The sequence below is a fragment of the Protopterus annectens genome, chromosome 4.part0 (assembly GCF_019279795.1).
Source record: "Protopterus annectens isolate FY-2018-M chromosome 4.part0, PAN1.0, whole genome shotgun sequence".
Lineage (NCBI taxonomy): Eukaryota > Metazoa > Chordata > Ceratodontiformes > Protopteridae > Protopterus > Protopterus annectens.
In genome coordinates, this window is record NC_056733.1 from 427,236,561 (window position 1) to 427,256,930 (window position 20,370).

At 37.0% G+C, this 20,370-nt stretch overlaps 1 protein-coding gene across 1 annotated transcript in view; it reads left to right on the forward strand.

The window, feature by feature from the left end:
- LOC122800256 (2'-5'-oligoadenylate synthase 3-like) overlaps positions 1–20,370 on the forward strand; it is a 340,294-nt gene that overhangs the window by 252,721 nt on the left and 67,203 nt on the right. Inside the window, exons 10-11 of the mRNA XM_044069747.1 lie at positions 6,619–6,892; positions 15,857–16,133. Coding sequence (XP_043925682.1) covers positions 6,619–6,892; positions 15,857–16,133 — 551 coding nt within the window. The remainder of the gene's footprint in view (positions 1–6,618; positions 6,893–15,856; positions 16,134–20,370) is intronic.

A 20,370-nucleotide genomic window follows, 5' to 3' on the forward strand; every position in this document is an offset into this window, starting at 1 on the left:
GTAGGCATTAATGAATCCTAGGGACTATCTTCTGTGTACATCAAATGAGGTCAGAGGTAAACCAGTCTAGCACAGTATGTATAGCTCCATAATTGGTCTGTAACTAGTTCAGAATAATTTTGGTTGAGCAAATCAAATATTAAAAAGAGACCAAGAATGACCAAAACAGAATAATAATGTTGGTCTTCTGGCATTAGTGATGCCTCATTGTTATATCTTGTGCGTAATCCAGAGTGGAATAGATCATGATCTCAGTATTTCTGTAAGACAGAATTAAGATTTTAATAGGCAAATATTTTAGCATCCTTACCAACACATAGTGGATAGTTAAATGTCAAGGTCGTGAGGCTCTAAAGTAAGTTTTTTTTTAAGAGAGGGTCTGCCAGTGCTTCCATTATAACAGATGGAAACTCTGTAGTACTCAGTGCAGAAGAGGAAAACTGATAGATCACAAGACCCAGCATGTCAAGGCAGACACGTGTCAGTTTTTCTGTGCATGAGTTTGGAGCAGCTCCACAATGGAATTGGAACTGCTCATAACTAATATCCACAGAACACTTTAAAAAGATTCTTTTTCCTACCTGGGGGTCTTTGACTCCCATACCCTCTCAGTTATATATAATAAACTTCAATCCTACATCACATTTACTCAGACTTAGAGAAAGAGGAACATGCTTGTCATTCTCTGAGTCAGTGCATTTCCAATCAACATAACTACTGTAGGCAGTATGCAGTGGAAATGTCATAACAGCAAAACATACCCACAACCAAACATGAGTCAAGAAAAGATACATATGCAAACAAATGCAAACGATTAGTCTATAAGGAAATTAAGGATGACCATCCTGACAGTAGGTGATAGTGACTTGCTTGAGACTAAAAAAATACATTCAGAGTAATCAAAAAGCAGAAACTCATACCAATGCAGAAACCCTTTGTGAACAGTGCACACTTTCCTGTTTATGTCATGGTGGAAAATGTATCTTCAGTGATGCTAGATTAGCTGCACAGAACTAAGGAGCAAACTTACAGTCCTTAACAGGACAATGTTGCATACATGGACAGACAGAAAGATCAGCGATAATCCAATGTCATTGCCTGCAGGTGTGTCATTATGCATTGGTGAAAGTTTGACTGGGAAGCAAAGGATTTATCACACTGTGTTGTTGGAGAAGTCAGGCTACATACAAGGCCAACTTCTTGATGGCACCATACCTGGAGGTTCCCATATTGTAGTAGTGTTCACTGTGACCTATACCTTGGGGAAGGGTTTTTAATTTTTAAAGGAAAACTTCATCTTAGAACTAAAATAAATATTTTTTTATTCTACCTTTGTTTTAGGAGCTATTTTAATACCTCAAAATTACTCTGAGAGCTTTTTTATAGAATTTTAATAGAATTTTAATATATTTTTTCCACAAATGGCTGCCAGTGGTGCTTAACATATCACTGTGATCTTGTTTTTCTTCATCCCTTTCTCTTTCCCATGATCCATTTCAAGTCTGCTTGAAGTTGTGGCGTATTCCCATCCCATTGACATATAGGATTAGTGTCAGCTACTGTCATTTTATATGCCTTATATAACAGGACTGTTTCTTTTTTACCTGGAATGAACCTTATTTATGTTTGTCTAAGCGCCTGTTTTACACTATACTATGGAGTAATACAGCTGCAACCAAAAAGTAGCTAAATTGCAGTCCTTTATTTACAGTATAATTTTGTAGTCCAAGATGAATTTTAGAGGTGTCAAAACTATCACTGCACTTAGAGATCCTTGCAGTTTCATGTATGACAGCTGCTACTGGGAAGGAAAGGATTTGAGAATAATTCTGTTCCCCAGTGCCTGCAGTGGAGGGATTTTTATTTTTATTTATTTGTTTATCTGAATGTTGTAGAAAATACTTTATTTTCATTTGCTTTATAATTAATGTCATGTTCTTTTTCCCTTACTACATTTCAAAACAAAATATGACAAACGTTCTTTTCCTTAACTTTGGTTAACTTTTTTTTTTTTCTGATGCACAGGTGTCTTGAAGCATTATATTTTCTCTTTTCTTTGTATTCTGCTCGTATGGTGATTTATTAATGAACAGGAAAATCACTCTTCTACAAACCTGACTTCTTGATAATGACACTAAAATTTAGGGCAGGAAAATAATTATTTTCCTGAGTCCCTGCAGTGGGAAGACTTTGTTTTGAGAATGAGGGGTTGAATATTGTAGGAAATTTTTTACCAGTTGCATTTGTTTTTTAACGGATGTAATGTCCTTTACTCCTTAGTATGCTGTTTTGTAATTCTGCATCCATATATTGCCAACTTTTATTTATTTATTTATTTATTTTACATTTGTTGGCTGGGCTAGTCTAGCTGGATATATGTCCATTTTCAGTAGAGGCCCAGGGAGATAAGCTCCAAGCATTAGTAAAATTACAAAAAAGATTACAATAATTAAAAATGACTAAATTCAAATACAAAGAGATTAAAAATGTTTTGAGAGAATCAAAATTGTTTCTATGAATAATGGCTCACAGTCTGTGCAAGGTTTAAAATACAATATAAAAGTAAAAATTGTGTCTATGAATACTATCTCACAGTCTATGCAAAGGTTAGAAATACAATCGAGTACAAGAACACTCAGAATTCTAAAGTAATGATTTGTAGGTCAGAGAAAGAGAGAAAAGTAGAAGAAAGAAAAAAGAAGGACTAGAATAAAGTTAGATTCTATTGATTAAAGCTGCAGAGGGGACAGAGGCCAGAAGGAAGGGGTATAGAAAGAAGAGCATTAAGGGGGAGAAAGTAGGATTTAGTCAGGTTTAGAACAGGGACAAAGCCAATGAATTTTCAGATGTTCTTTGAGATGTTTCTTGAAGAGTGGTGTGGATGAGAGATGTACTAGGAAGATTGTTCCAGATTTTACCTACAATGTTAGTAAAAAGTGAGTCCCCAGCTTTATTGTTAGATTTAAAGTTGGAGATTAATAGCTTATTTGCTGAGTGAAGTGCTGCAAGATTTCTATAAGGGGAGATCAGGTTAGAGAGGATTGGGGTATTATTTGGGTGATAAGGAATAAACTTTCTATTCCTTGCCCTTAGATAATTTTTTTGGCACATCAGGTGTCTTCTGGCATTATGTTTTTCGCTTTTCACTCTTCAGCAAAATGCACTCCTTGATAATGACACAAGTACTACGTATGCTCTCAGCTCTGTAAGATGTAGAAATTACTTTGTGCACTTCTGTACTCCAGTCCTGATGATTACAACCATCAGTGAATTGAGGCATGCAGCAACTTGTTCCTTTTCCTCTAACTGAACTTGTGATATGTCTGACAGTAAGTGCAAATGACTGAAGTTCTGCTTTCAGTGCTAAGAGTACATGGTTTGAATCTTTCCATCTTCATTTTCCTATTCTGTGACCTTGAGGAAGTCACTTAACCAGGGATTGCTTTGTGGTAATTGATAATTTGGGCTAGACTCTTTAATGGCCTCATGGATTGCATGCTTAGTAATGTAGTATGAACCTATGCCCCTATCCCTTTATTACCATTTTCAATACAAATCACAAATATCACAGTACTGTATCTATGTTATGCTGCTTCAGTCTGTTTCAGTAAGTGCCCAAAGAAAGTCATAGCTTTTCACTGCATGTTAATCTTTTCTGTAATGTTTTTCCTAGTCATAATTGCAATGGTAATGTGTCTGATGTACAAAACATTTCCTTTCTGCAGTATCCTTTCTTCTGTTCCTTTCCATGCCATTTTCAGCACACTTCCCCACAGCTGACTAAATGAAATTACATCAGCGATATTCTCTTGCTCATGTACACTTACATTTGTTTGCCATCTGTGCAGGTTTTGCACTTTGCATGGTTCTCCAGTTTACAGTCTGCCTAGTAATCATCTCTTGCAACATGATGTGCACAGCTATGTTAGGAATGCTTACTGCTACTAAAGAGGGACAGTCTTCTGACCACCCACTAATATAGCTCTCTACCCCTCTGGCAAACTCCACAAATGTCAGACTAGAAAACAACAGTTTGGTTATCAGCTTGAACATGGCTGATGCCAATGAGACAAGCACAAATGACTATGCTCTATTCATAATATATTACACATATGTCTGCATTTTCCCTTGTACAATGGTAAAAAAGACATATTTCAAATTCAATAATGTCTGCTCATCATCTATATTCTCCACCAACTGCACAGTCTTAGGAAGCATGGTATGTTGTTATGAACTTCATATTTTAAGAAGCATTGTAGTGTACTTTGTCAAGCCCATTTTCTCCCATTGGTTTTCCCAGTGTGGCACAGGAACTGCTGATCACCTTGACTCCCGTCTTTCATACACTTCTGCTCTTTACGTTTTGCTTTTACCATGCACTTCATATGTCAGTTGCTTTGCTTACATAGCACTGCTTACCATATTTACATATGTAATGCATCAATGCCACAATCAAGGACCCTCTTTGCTTGGTAGTTTAGCCATACTTTGTTTCACCTGTACTTTGTGCTGGACTAGGATTTTTAGAGGATATGGAGCTGAAAAGTGGCCTATTCAGTATTTTAGTAGCACAGGATTTCAGGCTAAATGGAAACTGAAAGAACAGGCTGGTTTCATACTTGTCAGCCTGGAACTTCAGACACATCACTTCCATTGTTTATTTACTTACTTATTTACATTTTTTATGGGGAAAGTCTGACTGGAAAATAAAACCCCTTTTCAATGGATACTCATAGAGAAAAGCTCCATGGTTACATATACAAAGTTATTCTAAAAATGTGCATTTATAAGACAGACATCTACAGATTTAAACAATGAATTAACTACACTGTGCAATGCACATACATTACAGTGAGTGTTTTATACAATATTAATAGAAAGGCAGTTTTGGTCATTGCACTGCATAATACAGATACATAAAATTATTTTTTTACACGAAAAATTTACCTACCTGCAGACTGGGAGGTGAAGTGTCACTAGTTGTATATGATAACACACATGCATATACATTAAATGACACACATTTGACTTTCAGACTTCATATCATTCAGAAAAATGCATGCTAATACAAATTCCAATTATTCTAGCAGCTTTCTAAGTTTATAACATCAATATTGAAAATCTGTCCCTATTTTTTGGCCTTTGTTTTTCCATTATTTAAGGCTTTGTCCAGATTTCTTGCATTAAGAGGCTGAGAAGTATGCATCGGATGTTACATAGCTTGCTTGTTCTAGACCATTTCTACTTCACCATGTGTTTGGGAGGTTATGGAATGCTGACAGCAGAGATATGGGGTATAGCACAAGCTGTGCATATGTGCATATGGCAGAAAGAGTGTGGACAAATCAATCCAAACAAATACCATGCAGGACAGCATGGATAGTATTTGGATCGCATACATACAAAATTCAAACAAACAGTAAGTTCTCAAAGGCAAATGGTCAATTAGTCAATAAAGATAATTTTATTCTGTGGATATTTCTAAACATGATGTTTAGAATGGGTGATACTGTGCTCATCTGTAGTACTCTAATCAAAATACAGGGTGCTTTAAGGAATTATTTTAGTGACCCATGTTCAAAGCTGGCAGAGGGATGCCAGGTGAAAGGGTGGCAGGTAAGACAGTGATATGTAGCAGTGCTCTGAGATGTGAAAAGCATAGCATTTTGGATGTACTGTGTCTAGAACTACTGAAATTGTTTGTGGTATGCTTGTTCTTTCAGCCACATTACTGCCTGCTGAACCTGCTGGCCCACAACCTGGTATTAGCTGGTGGGCTAAGCAGTGGAGCTGAAAATACAATAAATAAGTTACTGTTTCACAGATCTGGAGTTTGAATGTAATTGGAAGTTCCTGGCCTTGGTCTGCATGGATTTGATAAACAATAAATGGTGGACTAGAATATAGATTTGCGCATACAAGCAGCAGATGGTGGTAGTGGTGTCAGGGTCAGGTAATCCCATCCAGCCACTAGCCTTACAGGAGAATGATAAATTAACAGACAGCCCACTTTGTGGTGCAAATACCCACATCTACTGTGAGGTGGTAAATGTGGATAATATAATTAAAAAGAAAACATTATGAATGCTTTCAAGTGTCAGATATTTATTTGTACTAACATTCTTTTAAACACCCACGTCTGTCTAATGGGTAGGTACACACACTGCAGTAAGTAACTTCCATTGGTGAGGCAAACATGGGGCAATAGGTGAAAAATGAAATATTTCACAAATGTGCAGTTCATACAGTTTCAGATATAAATGAATGGTAAGAGTTTTACAGCATGAAAAACAAATCACCTTAAAAGCACATTGTTTAATAGGCCTTTGTTAGTCAAATGGTGTAAGTTGCTGACAAAGTGGACAGTTGGGCAGATACACATATCTCTGACGTGTGTGGAAAAATGTAGCACAAGGGAGAAGATAAGTGAGAAATGAAACCACTTATAAATGACAAAACAAAACTGAAACTGCAAGTTTGCTAACATTCAGTTCTAAAACAAGCTTCGTATAACAAGGAAATAAACATTGCAGAGATCCAGTAATATGAAGGCATGCCAGTATAAGTCCCACCCTTGATTCTGGTCATATAAGTCTGATATTTTAGGGGCAGTGGATGACACAGTTATTTTAAAAAGAAGGAAGGGAAGCACTGTTGTGAGAATAAACAACTATTCTTCAGAACTCTGAGTGTAGAAATCTATCCAGCTTTATTTATGGATCTGTATGCCACTCCACCAAAAAGCCTGGACAAGTTCATAGAAGACTACCTACGTCCGGACAGTAGCTTCACTGATAATGTGGGGATAGTTATAGATACAATATGTACATTTCTGAAGGAAAACTGCTTCAAAAACTCAGGCAGGAACATCAAAGTGCCGAAAATTATAAAGGTAAAGTATTCAGTTTACTTAATAAATCCAACAAAAGTACATTGCAGAAATATTTAATAAGTGGTTTGCCTTCTGTAGAGTTGTTGCTAAATTCATTTGTCAATAGAAATAATAAACAAATGCACAAAAGCTAATATTTGTGAGACTGATTAAGCTGTTAACCCTTTGCTGATTACAGCAAGTCCTTGAAACAGCAGGGCAGCCCAAGTATTTTGAAGGCTCTATTTTAAAACAGTTATGGCATTTATTTTATTTATGTATTTATTTATATATATAAACATTCATTGGGTGATGCAGTTGTGCAGCAGTTAGTGTTATCACCTCACAGCAAGAGGTTCTTTGGTTTGATTCTTGGCTGGTGTGCCTTCTGTGCGGAATCTGCATGTCCTTCATGTATTTGTGTGGGTTTTGTCCAGATGCAATGGGTTACTCCTACATTCCAAAGAAATGTGCCTGGAGCTTCTCTCCCCAAGCCCCTGCTGAAAATGGGCTCTGTCCCAGTTGGACTTTCCCAGTAAACAAATGTTAAATAAATAAAATGGCACAAATCACTAAACTGCAGAAAATCAAGCTGAAATGTTTGAAATTGCAATACAAACACAATATATGAGGAAAATTAATTTAGCCATATCCATGTTTGGCCAGCATCTGTTTAGTCAACAAAAGTTGGTTGACTACATAGATGATTGAGAGGTGTGCAGGACTGCACAATTTTCTGAGTTGGGAAAAATTCCCTTTCCCCAAAATTGAGCAATCTTGGAGATGGTATATATATATATATAATTAGGAGGAAGTGTGGGGGGGCTTGCCCCTTCAAAAAACGTTTCTTTTTTTTTTACCTTTGTTTTTTGTATGCACTAAAGTTATTCATTGGCACATGGGTAGCAGTATGTTCACATTGTTGATTTTTTTTGGTTGTTTTAAAGGTTGATATTTGGGTATGTTGATGAAAGTAAGTACACACACACACACACACATATATATATATATATATATATATATATATATATATATATATATATATAAAATAATGTTGTATTACTTCTCTGTTTCATCAATCGTGCTATTATGTCTGTAGTTACTACTTGAGCTATGTGTAACTGTACTTAAATGTAGCTTTTCTTTGTAACTATTGTCTATACACTATATGTATTCTTTATTTCTGGAGCTTTTCTCCCTGGGATTCCACTGAAAATGGACCTGTGTCAAGTGGACTATCCTGGTTAACAAATGTAAAATAAAATAAAATAAAAATAAATATCTACCTAGCTATCTATCTATTTGCGGTTAACAAGCATTTTGTTGAACATTGTTTTGTTCGACAAATGCTAGGAGTCATCAAGACTGTCGAATGTTCATATAGTTGAACATATGATATTGCCAAGTGCTGTTTCTTTGAAAGCTGTGTGATGAGTGGAGACTGAGAGATCTTGCCAAGTGCTGTTTCTCTGAAAGATGGTGACGAGCAGAGATTGAGAGGGGATTAGAGTGTGCACTTTTGTGTTTTGGTGTTAGGGTGAGGGCAAGGGTTAGGTAAGGGTATAAGTATTGTGTGTTTGCATGCAAATGCATGTGTTTATGGGTTAGGGTTGTGGTTAGATAAGGGTTACATCTTATATTTCTAGTGTGTGTTGATGCATGTGTGTGCGTGCGTGCGAGCGTGTGTGTGTGTGTGTGTGTGTGTGTGTGTGTGTGTGTGTGTCTGTGTGTGTGTGTGTGTGTGTGTGTGTGTGTGTGTCAGTATGTGTGTGTGTGTGTGTGTGTGTGTGTGTGTGTGTGTGTGTGTGCGTGTGTGTGTGCGTGTGAGTATGTCTAGTGTAGTAGCAGTGCTATGGGAAGTTTTTTTTTTTTTTTAAGGTATGGTATGGAGTTAGCATTGGGACTCATTAATGTGTGCTAACTCCAACCCTGACTCCACACCGTACCTTAATAGGTTAAATATCTTTATATGCACACACGCACACATGCACACACGCGTGCACACACACACACACACACCCACACACACACACACACACACACACACACACACACACACACACACACACACACACACACACACACACGTATTATACTGATTGATCTGACTTAATGATGATTACTACACAGGTGATCAAAAAAATTGTTGTACATTCAGTTTATTGCACACTACCATGTATTCCCCAAACAATGTACATGCAACTGAATCGCAATGATTATACACACAAGTCATGCTATAACCCAAAACCATAAAAATACACTCCAGCATCATACACACAAAAGTGCAAACACACCGCATTGCATGCACACACACTGACACAAAACTACAACTACCAGCTTTTCTTTGCAAACCCTCCCTGTACCCAACACTTTTATATAGGCCAACTCCAAGATCACACAGCAGCATAAAAAGAGGCATATTTCCAATCCTCATTGCATTGCAGTCTTCCACGGTACAGAATCCAGCACCTTTCAATTAGATGTGCATTACTTTAAATAACTTGTGGATTCAGTAGCTCCTACCATGGCTCATAATATTCAGTCAGCTGTGCCTATGCTCTGTTGAACAGACCCAGTATGTATGTTTGTGTGGGTGTGTTCTATATGCCTCTTTGTTTCTATACATACATAAGAAACACAAAGTGGATGGTGGTGCAAAGAAACCAATAAATGAAGAATCACCACACGCCAAGAAGGATAGCCTCAATAAGATCCAACACTCCGTTTATTGTACGAACCAGCACAACTACATAAACGTTGACAAAATGCAATAAAACGTTTTCGTCGTAAACTTCATCAGAAAGTGCAAACAAGTGTAGCAAAATCCCCCTTGTATATATATACACACTTGAATTAATTAATTATCCAATAAAGACTTAATTAGTCAACACATTGATCTTCGTTTTTAAAAAGACTTGAAATACTGTAATGAAAATAAAATAGTACTTGAATGACTGAAAATTGATTTGTATCAAAAAAATATATATAAAAAAATATATATAAAGTCATAATAAGATACATAATAAAATGCAAGACTTAAACTCTTTACAAACATGTAAAATATCTAAAGTGTAAAATGAATTAAAATAATTAAAATTCAATGACTGATGTTGTGCTTTAGCACCATCTTGTGGCCAAAATAATGAATGTAAAACCAGTACCAAATCCTAGCTAAATCTAAAGTACAAATGTATGCTTTGACTAGTGACTTACATTGAATGGTGTTAGTGTGAAACAAATTGTTATTAACAGAAAGGTAATAAGATAAAACTTCATCAGACTGTACCTTAAAAATATAAGAAGAATAGTCCTAAAAACATTTCAATATAATAAATAGTTAAAAAATAAATAATTCAAGTGAATTGAAAATGTGAATGTGGGAGATTGAAGTGAGAAATAGTTGGTTGTAACTCAGTTACAACTTGGCAGATCTCAATTTCAATACTGGCGCTAAAGAGATCATATCATTGAGACCTGGTGCTCTGTTAGCTTCCAGTGTAAGTTGCCAGTACAATTCTCTATATTCAACCAACGTCTCCCACAGACCCCCTAGGATCTGGTGGAACAACCTCGAGAACACAAAATTGAAAACCACTAGTTTCACAAGTCATACTATGTTTATATAGTGCGTTTTTTTCATTTTTGTTTTTGATCTCGTATAGGTGTTCATATATTCTTTGCTTTAGTTGTCTCTCACTTTTTCCAACATAAAAGGATGAACATTCCTTACATATAGCTAAATAGACTATTCCTTTAGTATTGCAGTTTACATATGTGTTTAAGAAAATATTCCTGTTTCTGGCCTCTATATGATATGTGCTACCAGTAATAAGGTAGGTGCAGTATTTGCATCTTCCACACTTGTACAAAACTTTCTTTTCCTTAGTAGACTTCCCCCTGTGGGAGTTGTTGAAACCACTTTCTAGAAAATTTTTTATTGTTTTACCTTTACGGTAAATGTGAATTAAGGGCTCATCAAAAGTATGTTTCAAGTCTGAAATGTTAGAGAATTTTGTCCATTCTCTGTTCATGACTCTCCTAACTGTACCAGATTGACCATCATAAGTGGTCAGAAAACCTGAATTAAAATTCCTTGTCGTATCAGTATGGGTGTGTTCTATATGCCTCTTTGTTTCTATACATACATATTTACATACACACACACACACACACACACACACACACACATACACACACACGCACACGCACACACACACACACACACACACACACACACACACACACACACACACACACACACATATATATATATATATATATATATATATATATATATATATGATTTTCTTATGTATGATAGAACTTAATGTTAAACAAAATGCTCAGACAAAAATAAGATCAAGCATACATAATGTTGAATTACTTAAACATCAAACAAGTGAAACATCAAAAAAGGAAAACAAGTTCCTTTCATGATCTTTACACTAAACCATCCCTATAACACTAGCCTCCAATTTGTCTGAAGTGTGGCAGTGTTAGGGTAAGTTTTTTTTAAACCATATTCAGCATTCGTCAGAGCTATCATTGAGTACAATGCCTCCTTTGGTATGTACCTAACCAGGCATTTCCAACAGACGTTCCTCACTAAAAGAATACTGGGCATAAGTAAACTGTCCTGTGAAGACTACCTCAAGGCCCTATCCCCGTATTCTGTCTTCTACAAGCTTTTGAGAGGAGATCTATGCCTGGCATACAGGGCATTGTCAGACCCCACTCTGATGAACCTACTGCATCTCCACAAAACAAACAGCACCAGAATTATCCATTCTGAAGGTTTAAACTTTACCTGCTGGAGAGATAGGAATGTATCCCAGAGACTACCTCATCTATGGAACAGGCTCCCCATCCATGTGAAGCAGAGTTTCTCCTAACCCAATTCAAGTGTAACTTAGAGTCTTAGACAACTGGAAGGGGAACTGGAAATTCATCCCTGGTTTGGAACCTATGTCACTAATAGACACAGGCAACCAGTAAATGATTCCTCTTCCAGGCCCCTACTTGTAAATGTTTCATCTCCCAGGCTACTGTAAATACATCTGTAAATACTTCAGTAAATACCATAAATTCATAAAAAACTGTAAAAAAAGTATGTGATGAATAAACTATAATTAATAGTATCAATTAATAAAATACTGAAATGATTGTTTGGTGATGAATTTTAGGAAAGTGAATTCATTTCAGTATTTTATTAATTGATATTATTAATTATAGTTTATTCATCACGTACTTTTTTACAGTTTTTTATGAATTTATGGTATTTACTGAAGTATTTACAGATGTATTTACAGTTGTATTTATAATGTTGTATAAACTAAGATCTGTATGTGTTTTTATTAGGTAGGGTAATGTTAACATAGTTTTATGGAAGGAATTAGAAATGATAGCACTGGCACTTTAAATAGTGATTAATGAAAGTCAGGTGATGTGTTTAATATATTTAAAGCATTTTGAACATTTGAATCAACTGTTCTGAGGAAGTCTTTGTACAAGATGAAAGCGCTCAACAGACTTATTTTGTAATAAACCTTGTTGGATTTTTAATCTAGTATCAGTGATTTGGTGTATGGTTTGTGCTGGTGCATCTGGAGCCGTTTATTGGAACAGATTGTGTGGATTTTTATTCCTCTTGAACAGTGTCATAGCAGTGTTCTGTTTCACATGAATTGGTAGTCTGTTCCAAAATACGGCATTCGCTGGGAGATAAATCTTTCCCTCCTGCATGTCATGTTTAAGTCGCACGCCATATTTAGGTCCCTGGAATGGGTAGCCCTAGTCCCTTTTAATTTATGGATATACAGCAATTTCTTTAGGTTTGGGTCTTGGATTGCTCTGTAGGCCAGGCATAAGTTTCCCCTAAGAAGTCTATATGATACAGAGTATAGTGACAGGGACTTTAGTTGGTTTGTGTAAGGCATATACTTGGAGTCCCTTGATCTTCTTTGTTAGAAACCTCTGAGGTCTCTCCAGCTGCTGGAGCTGCTTAGAATGGTACATGCCAAATGGGGTGTTATACTCAATGGCCGGATAAGTGGTGAGTATAGGGGGGTTATAACCTCTTTTATATATAGATATATAGATAGAGATGGACACACACACACACACACACACACACACACACACACACACACACACACACACACACACACACACACATATACACACACACACTCTCACTATACGCACATTACTGCAATAGCCATTTGAAGCTGGTAAATACATGTCCTTCGTCAGATGACTTTTAAGACAGTGGGTGCTGACTTCAGGAATCAGCAATTGCACACACAGATAATGATTGTCAGTATGTCATAGGTAGGACAACACAGCTGTACTACACTGTCTATTTATATTATTGCTACTTGACCAAGGAAATGGTGTCATATTGCAAATCAGGATTTACAGATGGTCAATACCCATTTAAAGTTTTGTTCTGTATGTAATTAGCACCTCTTAGAGATTTTATAGATTCCAACAAGTAAGTTACAGAGGCACCAAAGGGTTATACTTTGAGTAATTGGCATACCTCATTCTCAGCTTTCTTTTGGTATCTATCACGTCTTTGAAAGGGTTACATCTTCAGTGCAACACCTTCCTCTAGCATGGAGACCTTTTAAATCCAGTCCACAGTTTGAAATGTGCTTTCTGAGCTGGTCATTAGCTTATGTCTGCATCAAGAGAAATTAAAAAGATGTGTGTTCATAGCATCAGCAAAATCCAGCAATACAACACCCTTTTTAGAATCTGTCTTTTCTTGTTACTATGGCACTCACTTGGATTTCAGCTTAAAGAGCTATTACAGTAACTGAATGATTTCAGTACAGATGAGGTCACAGCAGATATGATAAAGAAAATAAAGGATAAATGGCTCCTGAGGGTACTCATAAAAGTGTGGAGAGAAAGTCGTATCCCAGATGAATGGAGAATAAGCATACTCATGACAGTGAACAAAGGGGACATCCACAACTGTGGGCAGTACAGAGGTATCAAACTCCTGTCACACTGCATGAAAGTTCTAGAGACGGTGATTGATTAATGGATATGCAGAGTAGTAGAATGTAAGATGGGAGATGAGCAGTTCAGATTCAGCTCCAGATACAGCACAATTTACTCGATGTTTGCAGTGAGACAGATAGTTGAGAAGAAGCTAGAGATGAGGAAAGAGTCCAACTGGACATTCCTAGACTTGGAGGAAGCATATTACAAGGTCCCAAGAAAGCAGATTTGGGCAATACTGTAGTGGTTCAAAGTCCCAGAAATAATGGTAGAATTAGTGCAGGCGATGTACAAGGACACAGTGACTCAAGTACGAACAGTGTTCAGCCTCACAGAGGGGTTCCCAGTGTGAGTGGGTGTACACTAGGGTTCAGCACTGAGCCCACTGCTGTTCATACGGGTGATGGCATACATTAACAAACAGGTTGGAAGGGACAGATCAACAAAGTTGCTGTATGCAGATGATGTGGCATTACAGACAGACTCTGAGCAAGAACTCCAGCAAAGTACAGAGCAATAGAATGCAAAACTGAAGACACATGGGATAAATTTAAGCACAGATAAGATAGTGGGAATGGCAGCACAATGGGGAAATCAGAAGGAGCTGAGAATTGAGATAGAAGGGAAGATAGTAGAACAGGTAAATAAGTTCAGGTATCTGGGAGGGCTGGTTGAGAAGGGAAGTCTGAATGAAGAGGTCAAAGCTAGAATCAGAGGGGCTGCAGCCAACTGGCATAGAGTGTCAGGTGTAGTCTATGTCAGAAGAATGTCAAAGCTGAAAAGTAAGGTGTACAAGACAGTGATGCAACCAGTACTACTGTACAGTACAGAAACCTGGGCAATAAAGGCAGAGTAGATGAAGAAGCCAGAGGTGAAGGAAATGAAGTGCCTGAGAAGGGCAGTAGGATGCACTCTGTGGGACAGATGAAAAAATGAGGACATAAGAGCAGAAGCCAAAGTTGCTCCAATTGCAGAAAAGATCAAAGAGAACAGATTACAGTGGTTTGCACACGTGTAGAAAAGCAGAAGACAATCTGGGAAAGAAGATTTGAGACAGACAGGAAGAAGGTAAGAAGAAACAAGGACATCAAGCAAAGAGGTGGATGTATTGTGTGAAAGAAGATCTGCGACAGTCAGGCATGAGTGTCAAAGAAGGCAGGAATGTGGCATTGAATCGAGAGAGATGGTGACAGTTAACATGATTCCCCGACCCCATGTAGAAAATGGGAAAAAGGGGGCTATTGATGATGGTGATGATAATGATGATGATGATGATTAGCAAATGAGAAAGACAAAAAGACTGGGATAAATTGTAAAGAGACAAATTAATCTCTAACCTGTTTTATAAGCTTTATATGTAGCCAAACACAAGGGGGTTGCTGAGCTACAGTGGCTGTGAAATGGCTACCTTGGCTGGACAGTGGCATGGAGGTTAATTATATAGCTGAGTTGTTAGTAACCCTGGCTTTGAAAATGCTCTCAGGACATTAGAGATTTGGTGGGAAAGATATCTTCTCTCTTGTGGTGTGATATGCTGGTGGGTTTGGCGTAGTCTGACCCCTAATACAGACAAGGAATAAATCACTTTTAGAGAAGATGGGGCAGATGACAACATATTGACACTTGTGACATTATCACATACTTTTATCTCTTTAGTTAGGAGAGGAATAGAATCCTTTCAACCAGCCTGTTGTAATTGTCAACCCATGACTGCCATGATCTTTCCTGCATTTGATGAGTACTTCTCCCTCTATGCCTTAATCTCATGTTTGGTTCTAAAAATAACTCTGTCAGAAAGAACAGGGTTCATTTAATGAAAACATTGTTCAGAGTAATCATTATAAAATATAAGTGCTCAAAGTAGATACTGGGATGGTGGGTGTGACAATGTAATGGTACAAATGTCAGCTGCATGAAGGCAAAACAAAAAGAAACACGCAAATACTAACTGAAGTTTTTTTTTACATCTTTTAGGGAGGATCTGCAGGGAAAGGGACAACCTTAAAAAATAAGTCAGATGCTGACCTGGTTGTCTTTCTTGACTGTTTCAAAACCTACAGAGATCAGCAAGCTGAGCGCCAAGACATCATTGCTGAAATTTATGAAAAGTTAAATCAGTTCGCAAAGAACTACCAACATATCAAAGTTAAGTTTGATAAGGTTAGGGAACGATCTCTAAGTTTTAAGCTGCAGATAAACGAAGAGCCAGAGTGGATTCAGTGTGACGTGTTGCCAGCCTTTGATGCAATAGGTATGTGTATCCGGTAGTTGTACAAAGATAAGTAAAAAGTATTAAATGAGAAATGAAAATGCATTTATCTTCAAAGCAGATAAAAAAATCCTACATATTCAAGATGGCAACTCACTGAAAATGATATATACATAAGGAATGACATTATCTTATCCTGATATTTTGTCACATCTGTACCAACAGCTAGCTGCAGCAGCAGTCTTGCATTAATAATAATATATGGTAATAATAACTCTTATTTATATATCCTTTAAAATTCAAAGATATTTCTGGTTGTAGTAACAGTGTTTTGTCAAAGTCTAACACCAGGATGCATAGGCAGTGACTTGTAGTTTTAGGAGGAGGGGTTAGGTTTGTAAGAGGTGACTTCCATATTGGACTGTATTCTTTCTTCTTTTGTTTGGTTTGTTAGTTTACTTTAATTTGCTTTGAAAATTAAAAATTGCCTTGGGTGTATTGCCAAATTTGAAAGAAAAAGAATAAAACTTAAATTTTTTTTTTTTTAATTTTATTTATTTATTGCATTGGAGTAAAAAAAAAAAATGCTCTAAAATGCATCCTGCCCAGACCATGTAAACATGTGGCTTCTTCTTGCCCCTGACCTGGAGTTCATAGGTTCATAGGTTCATAGGTTCATACTAGGCTATCTGCCCTAGGGCATTTATAAGCCTAGCCTCTATATCTAACAGTGACACATTTCCTAATAAATGGTTACTACTGGGCTGTCTTGTTTCAGGAAAGGTGTGTTGAAGGATGCAAGAAAAACTAAAGCTGAACCACAACAGTGAATTTGTTTCCTATTGGAATAAAAGAGCATATAGAAAGTTATGGCTCTTAAATGAAAGCTTAGTGTAAGAAAAAAAAAGTGTAAGGAAAATGTGAAATAAGGAAGAAAAGGGTAATGGGAGCCCATGGGGAGCCCGATAAAGAGAGGAGGAGGAGAGGGTGTGTGGTGTGTGTGTGTGTGTGTGGGGGGGTTGAAATGTAGGTCCATTTCACTTTAAGTCAGACCTGTACATAGACTTGTTGCAATGTATCAATGTTGCACTTAAGCAACTAAACTCTAACTCTAACTGCCTCTTTGTTCAACAGCAGCATATAGTGATGTATAGATACATGCTAATGTTGCAATGTAAAAGCTTGTAGCTGCAAGGTGTCTCTATGGATGCTGCTAAAAAGTTTGCAGCATGAAATAAAAAGGTTGCTAGGATGGATGGCATTGTTAGGATGATGCTTATACTGGAAGGGCCTAGGGGCAATGACATTTTGTTTCCATGTGTGTGTGTGTGTGTGTGTGTGTGTGTGTGTGTGTGTGTGTGTGTGTGTGTGTGTGTGTGTGTGTGTGTGTGTGTGTGTGCGTGTGCGCGCGTGTGTGTGTGTATGAGTGTGTGTCTGCGGGCCTGTGTGTGAGTGTGTGTGTGTGTGTGTGTGTGTGTGTGTGTGTGTGTGTGTGTGTGTGTGTATGCATACAAAGAAGCTATGAATCACATATTTTATGTTGCTATGGCTACTCTTTCTATATTTGCATCAAACCAATAATCTTTCAGTTTTGCAGTCCCTGTTTCCTTGTTAGATATCTGATGATAGAAAGTGAAGAATGACTATAAATGCATGAATAGGTGGGAATATAAGACAGAGTGCTTAATATGCTAGAAGGATAATATACTTTGGGTTGTATTTTCCATGAAGTAGTAGTAAAAAAATCCAAAGCCTGGAAACGTTGAGGTAAAATGCAGTGTTTTATTCCAAACATGACACAGTTCTATATAGGGAAATGCACAAGAAGGTTGAAGGACAGAATTATTGAACATAAATCTGAAATACGTAGAGAGGTAGCAACTAATCCTCTGGCCAAGCATATGAGGTAGAAAGGAAGTACACATACATTTAACTTTAGAGCGATTGACATCAGACAGACGAAAAAAAAGGGGGGTCTTAATAATGAGTTAGAAGTATGTGAAAACTCATGGATCACACTTTTAGAAGCTGATTGTTTTCCAGGTTTAAATATAGCAGTAAGCATTAAACTTATTTTAAAAAGAAAACAGTTTACTTTGGAATAACATCTTAGTTAAACTGAAATGCGTAACACACCGTGTCATGTGATTAGTTTTATGGTGTGAATTTTCTATTTAAATGAAGGCATTTGATCTCTTTTTTTACAGACTGATGAAGGGTTGATCCCAAAAGTTTGTGAAATTTTTCATGTTTGTAATAAAACTTTGCAGTTTACCTCAATGTTTCCAGGCTTTGGATTTTTACTGCTGCTCTGTATTTTATATCCTGCCTGGTTTACTTTGTTAGATATAGTTTTTGTTTCTTTGGATTTTCCATGAAGTAACCACAAGTCTTGGAAGGTGCCCATCACCAATAGATAGGAGATACTTTTTAGACATGGGGATTCTTACATGGGGATGGACTTACTTGCCAACTGTCAACATGGATTCAGACCTTTCCATAGTACTACCACTGCCGTCCTATCCTTCACTGACTGCATTAACAAAAACCGTAACAACAATACTCTTTCCTCTGCAGTCTTTATTGATTTATCTAAACCTTTTGATATGGTCAATCACCAGCTCCTCAAATCCCTTTCACTTGAACCTCTAACAATAAATTGGTTTAAATCTTGCTTAAACAATAGACAACAGGCTGTACTATGGGACAATAAACTATCTAACCACCTTCCCATTTCCCTTGGTATCCCTCAGGGCTCCATATTAGGCCCACTCCTATTTTCCATCTTTATCAATGGCCTTCACTCTGCAATTCCTCACACCACCTGCATTCAATATGCAGACAACTCTACAATAATTTGTTCAGCCACTTCTCTAACTGAACTACAGTCGCTTACCCAAAATGCATTCAATACTGCAGAACAATGGTTTTTAAACCACTGCCTCCTCCTAAACCCCCCAAAAACTAAACTATTACTGTTCACTCCAACCCGAAAGTCCACCCTAATAAATTTCTCACTCACATCTAATAATGGCACTCTCATATCTCCCGAACCAACCACCAAACTTCTAGGAATAACAATAGATAACAACCTTAACTTCGATACTCATATAAACAGCACAGTAAAGACAGTCAACAAAAAATTAGGGTCCCTCTACAGAATCAAACCCTTTCTTACTCCAGTAGCCAGGACCGCTATAGTCAAAACTCACTTAATCTCCACTCTACTCTATGCTTCACCTATCTATACTAACCTTTCTAAGAACAACCTAAATAAACTGGCAGTCTCCTATAATAATATTGCTAGATTTGCAACTGGCTGTCCTTTTAAAACACATCACTGTCTTAATCTAAAGCAAATCGGATCGCTAGAATTTCCAAACCAAGTTCAATTTCACCAGCTTGCTATAGCCCAAAAGACCGTATACCAACCCACCGGCACTCCAGTACTCACTAGCATCATTACCCCTTACAACAATCTTAAGAATTTATGCTCCTCAAACAAACTGCTTTATCAATACTTGCAAATCCAACAACTTGGCAGGAGACTCCCTGTTCTCTAATGATGTAGGAAAGCATTGGCATCTTCTACCCACTAAACTCGTATCTCTATCGTCATTAACTTTTTTTAAACAGAAGCTAAAACTATTCCTCCATTCTCATTGGTTATGCCTCTGTACTAACCCTGACTAACTTTCTTCCTTTACACTAATGAATACTCTTCACCTTTACAGACTTATCCTTAAAAAAACAAAGACTATGTCATGACAATTTAAATATATGTATATATGTATATAGTAACATCTCTGGTATATTACCTATTACTATTTGAGTTATGCTTATGATGAGTACTGTACTTTATATTACCAACATCTGTTTAACTTTGGACTGTTGCAACTTTCTATATTGTATTTTGTATCTGTCTTGGAGCTTTTCTCCCCGGGCCTCTACTGAAAATGGACATGATTCAGTTAGACTAGCCTTTTCAACAAATATAAAATAAAATAAAAAAATAAAATTATTGTGTTTGTATTCATTATTTATTTTTGTTTTAATCTTCCATGACAAGACTGGCCCTATGCAATTACTGTTACATGATTTTTTTTAATCAATGTTCTCATTTCATGTGACTCACAAGACAGCAGACATTTTTGATGTAGCCAACATTTTCTGTACCCATCTCATGTACCAGCTAATGAAAGTTTATCATATCATGTCTTCTGTGCATGTTGCATTATTCCATTGAAATCACTCATATAGCTAAGTGATCCTCTACTTC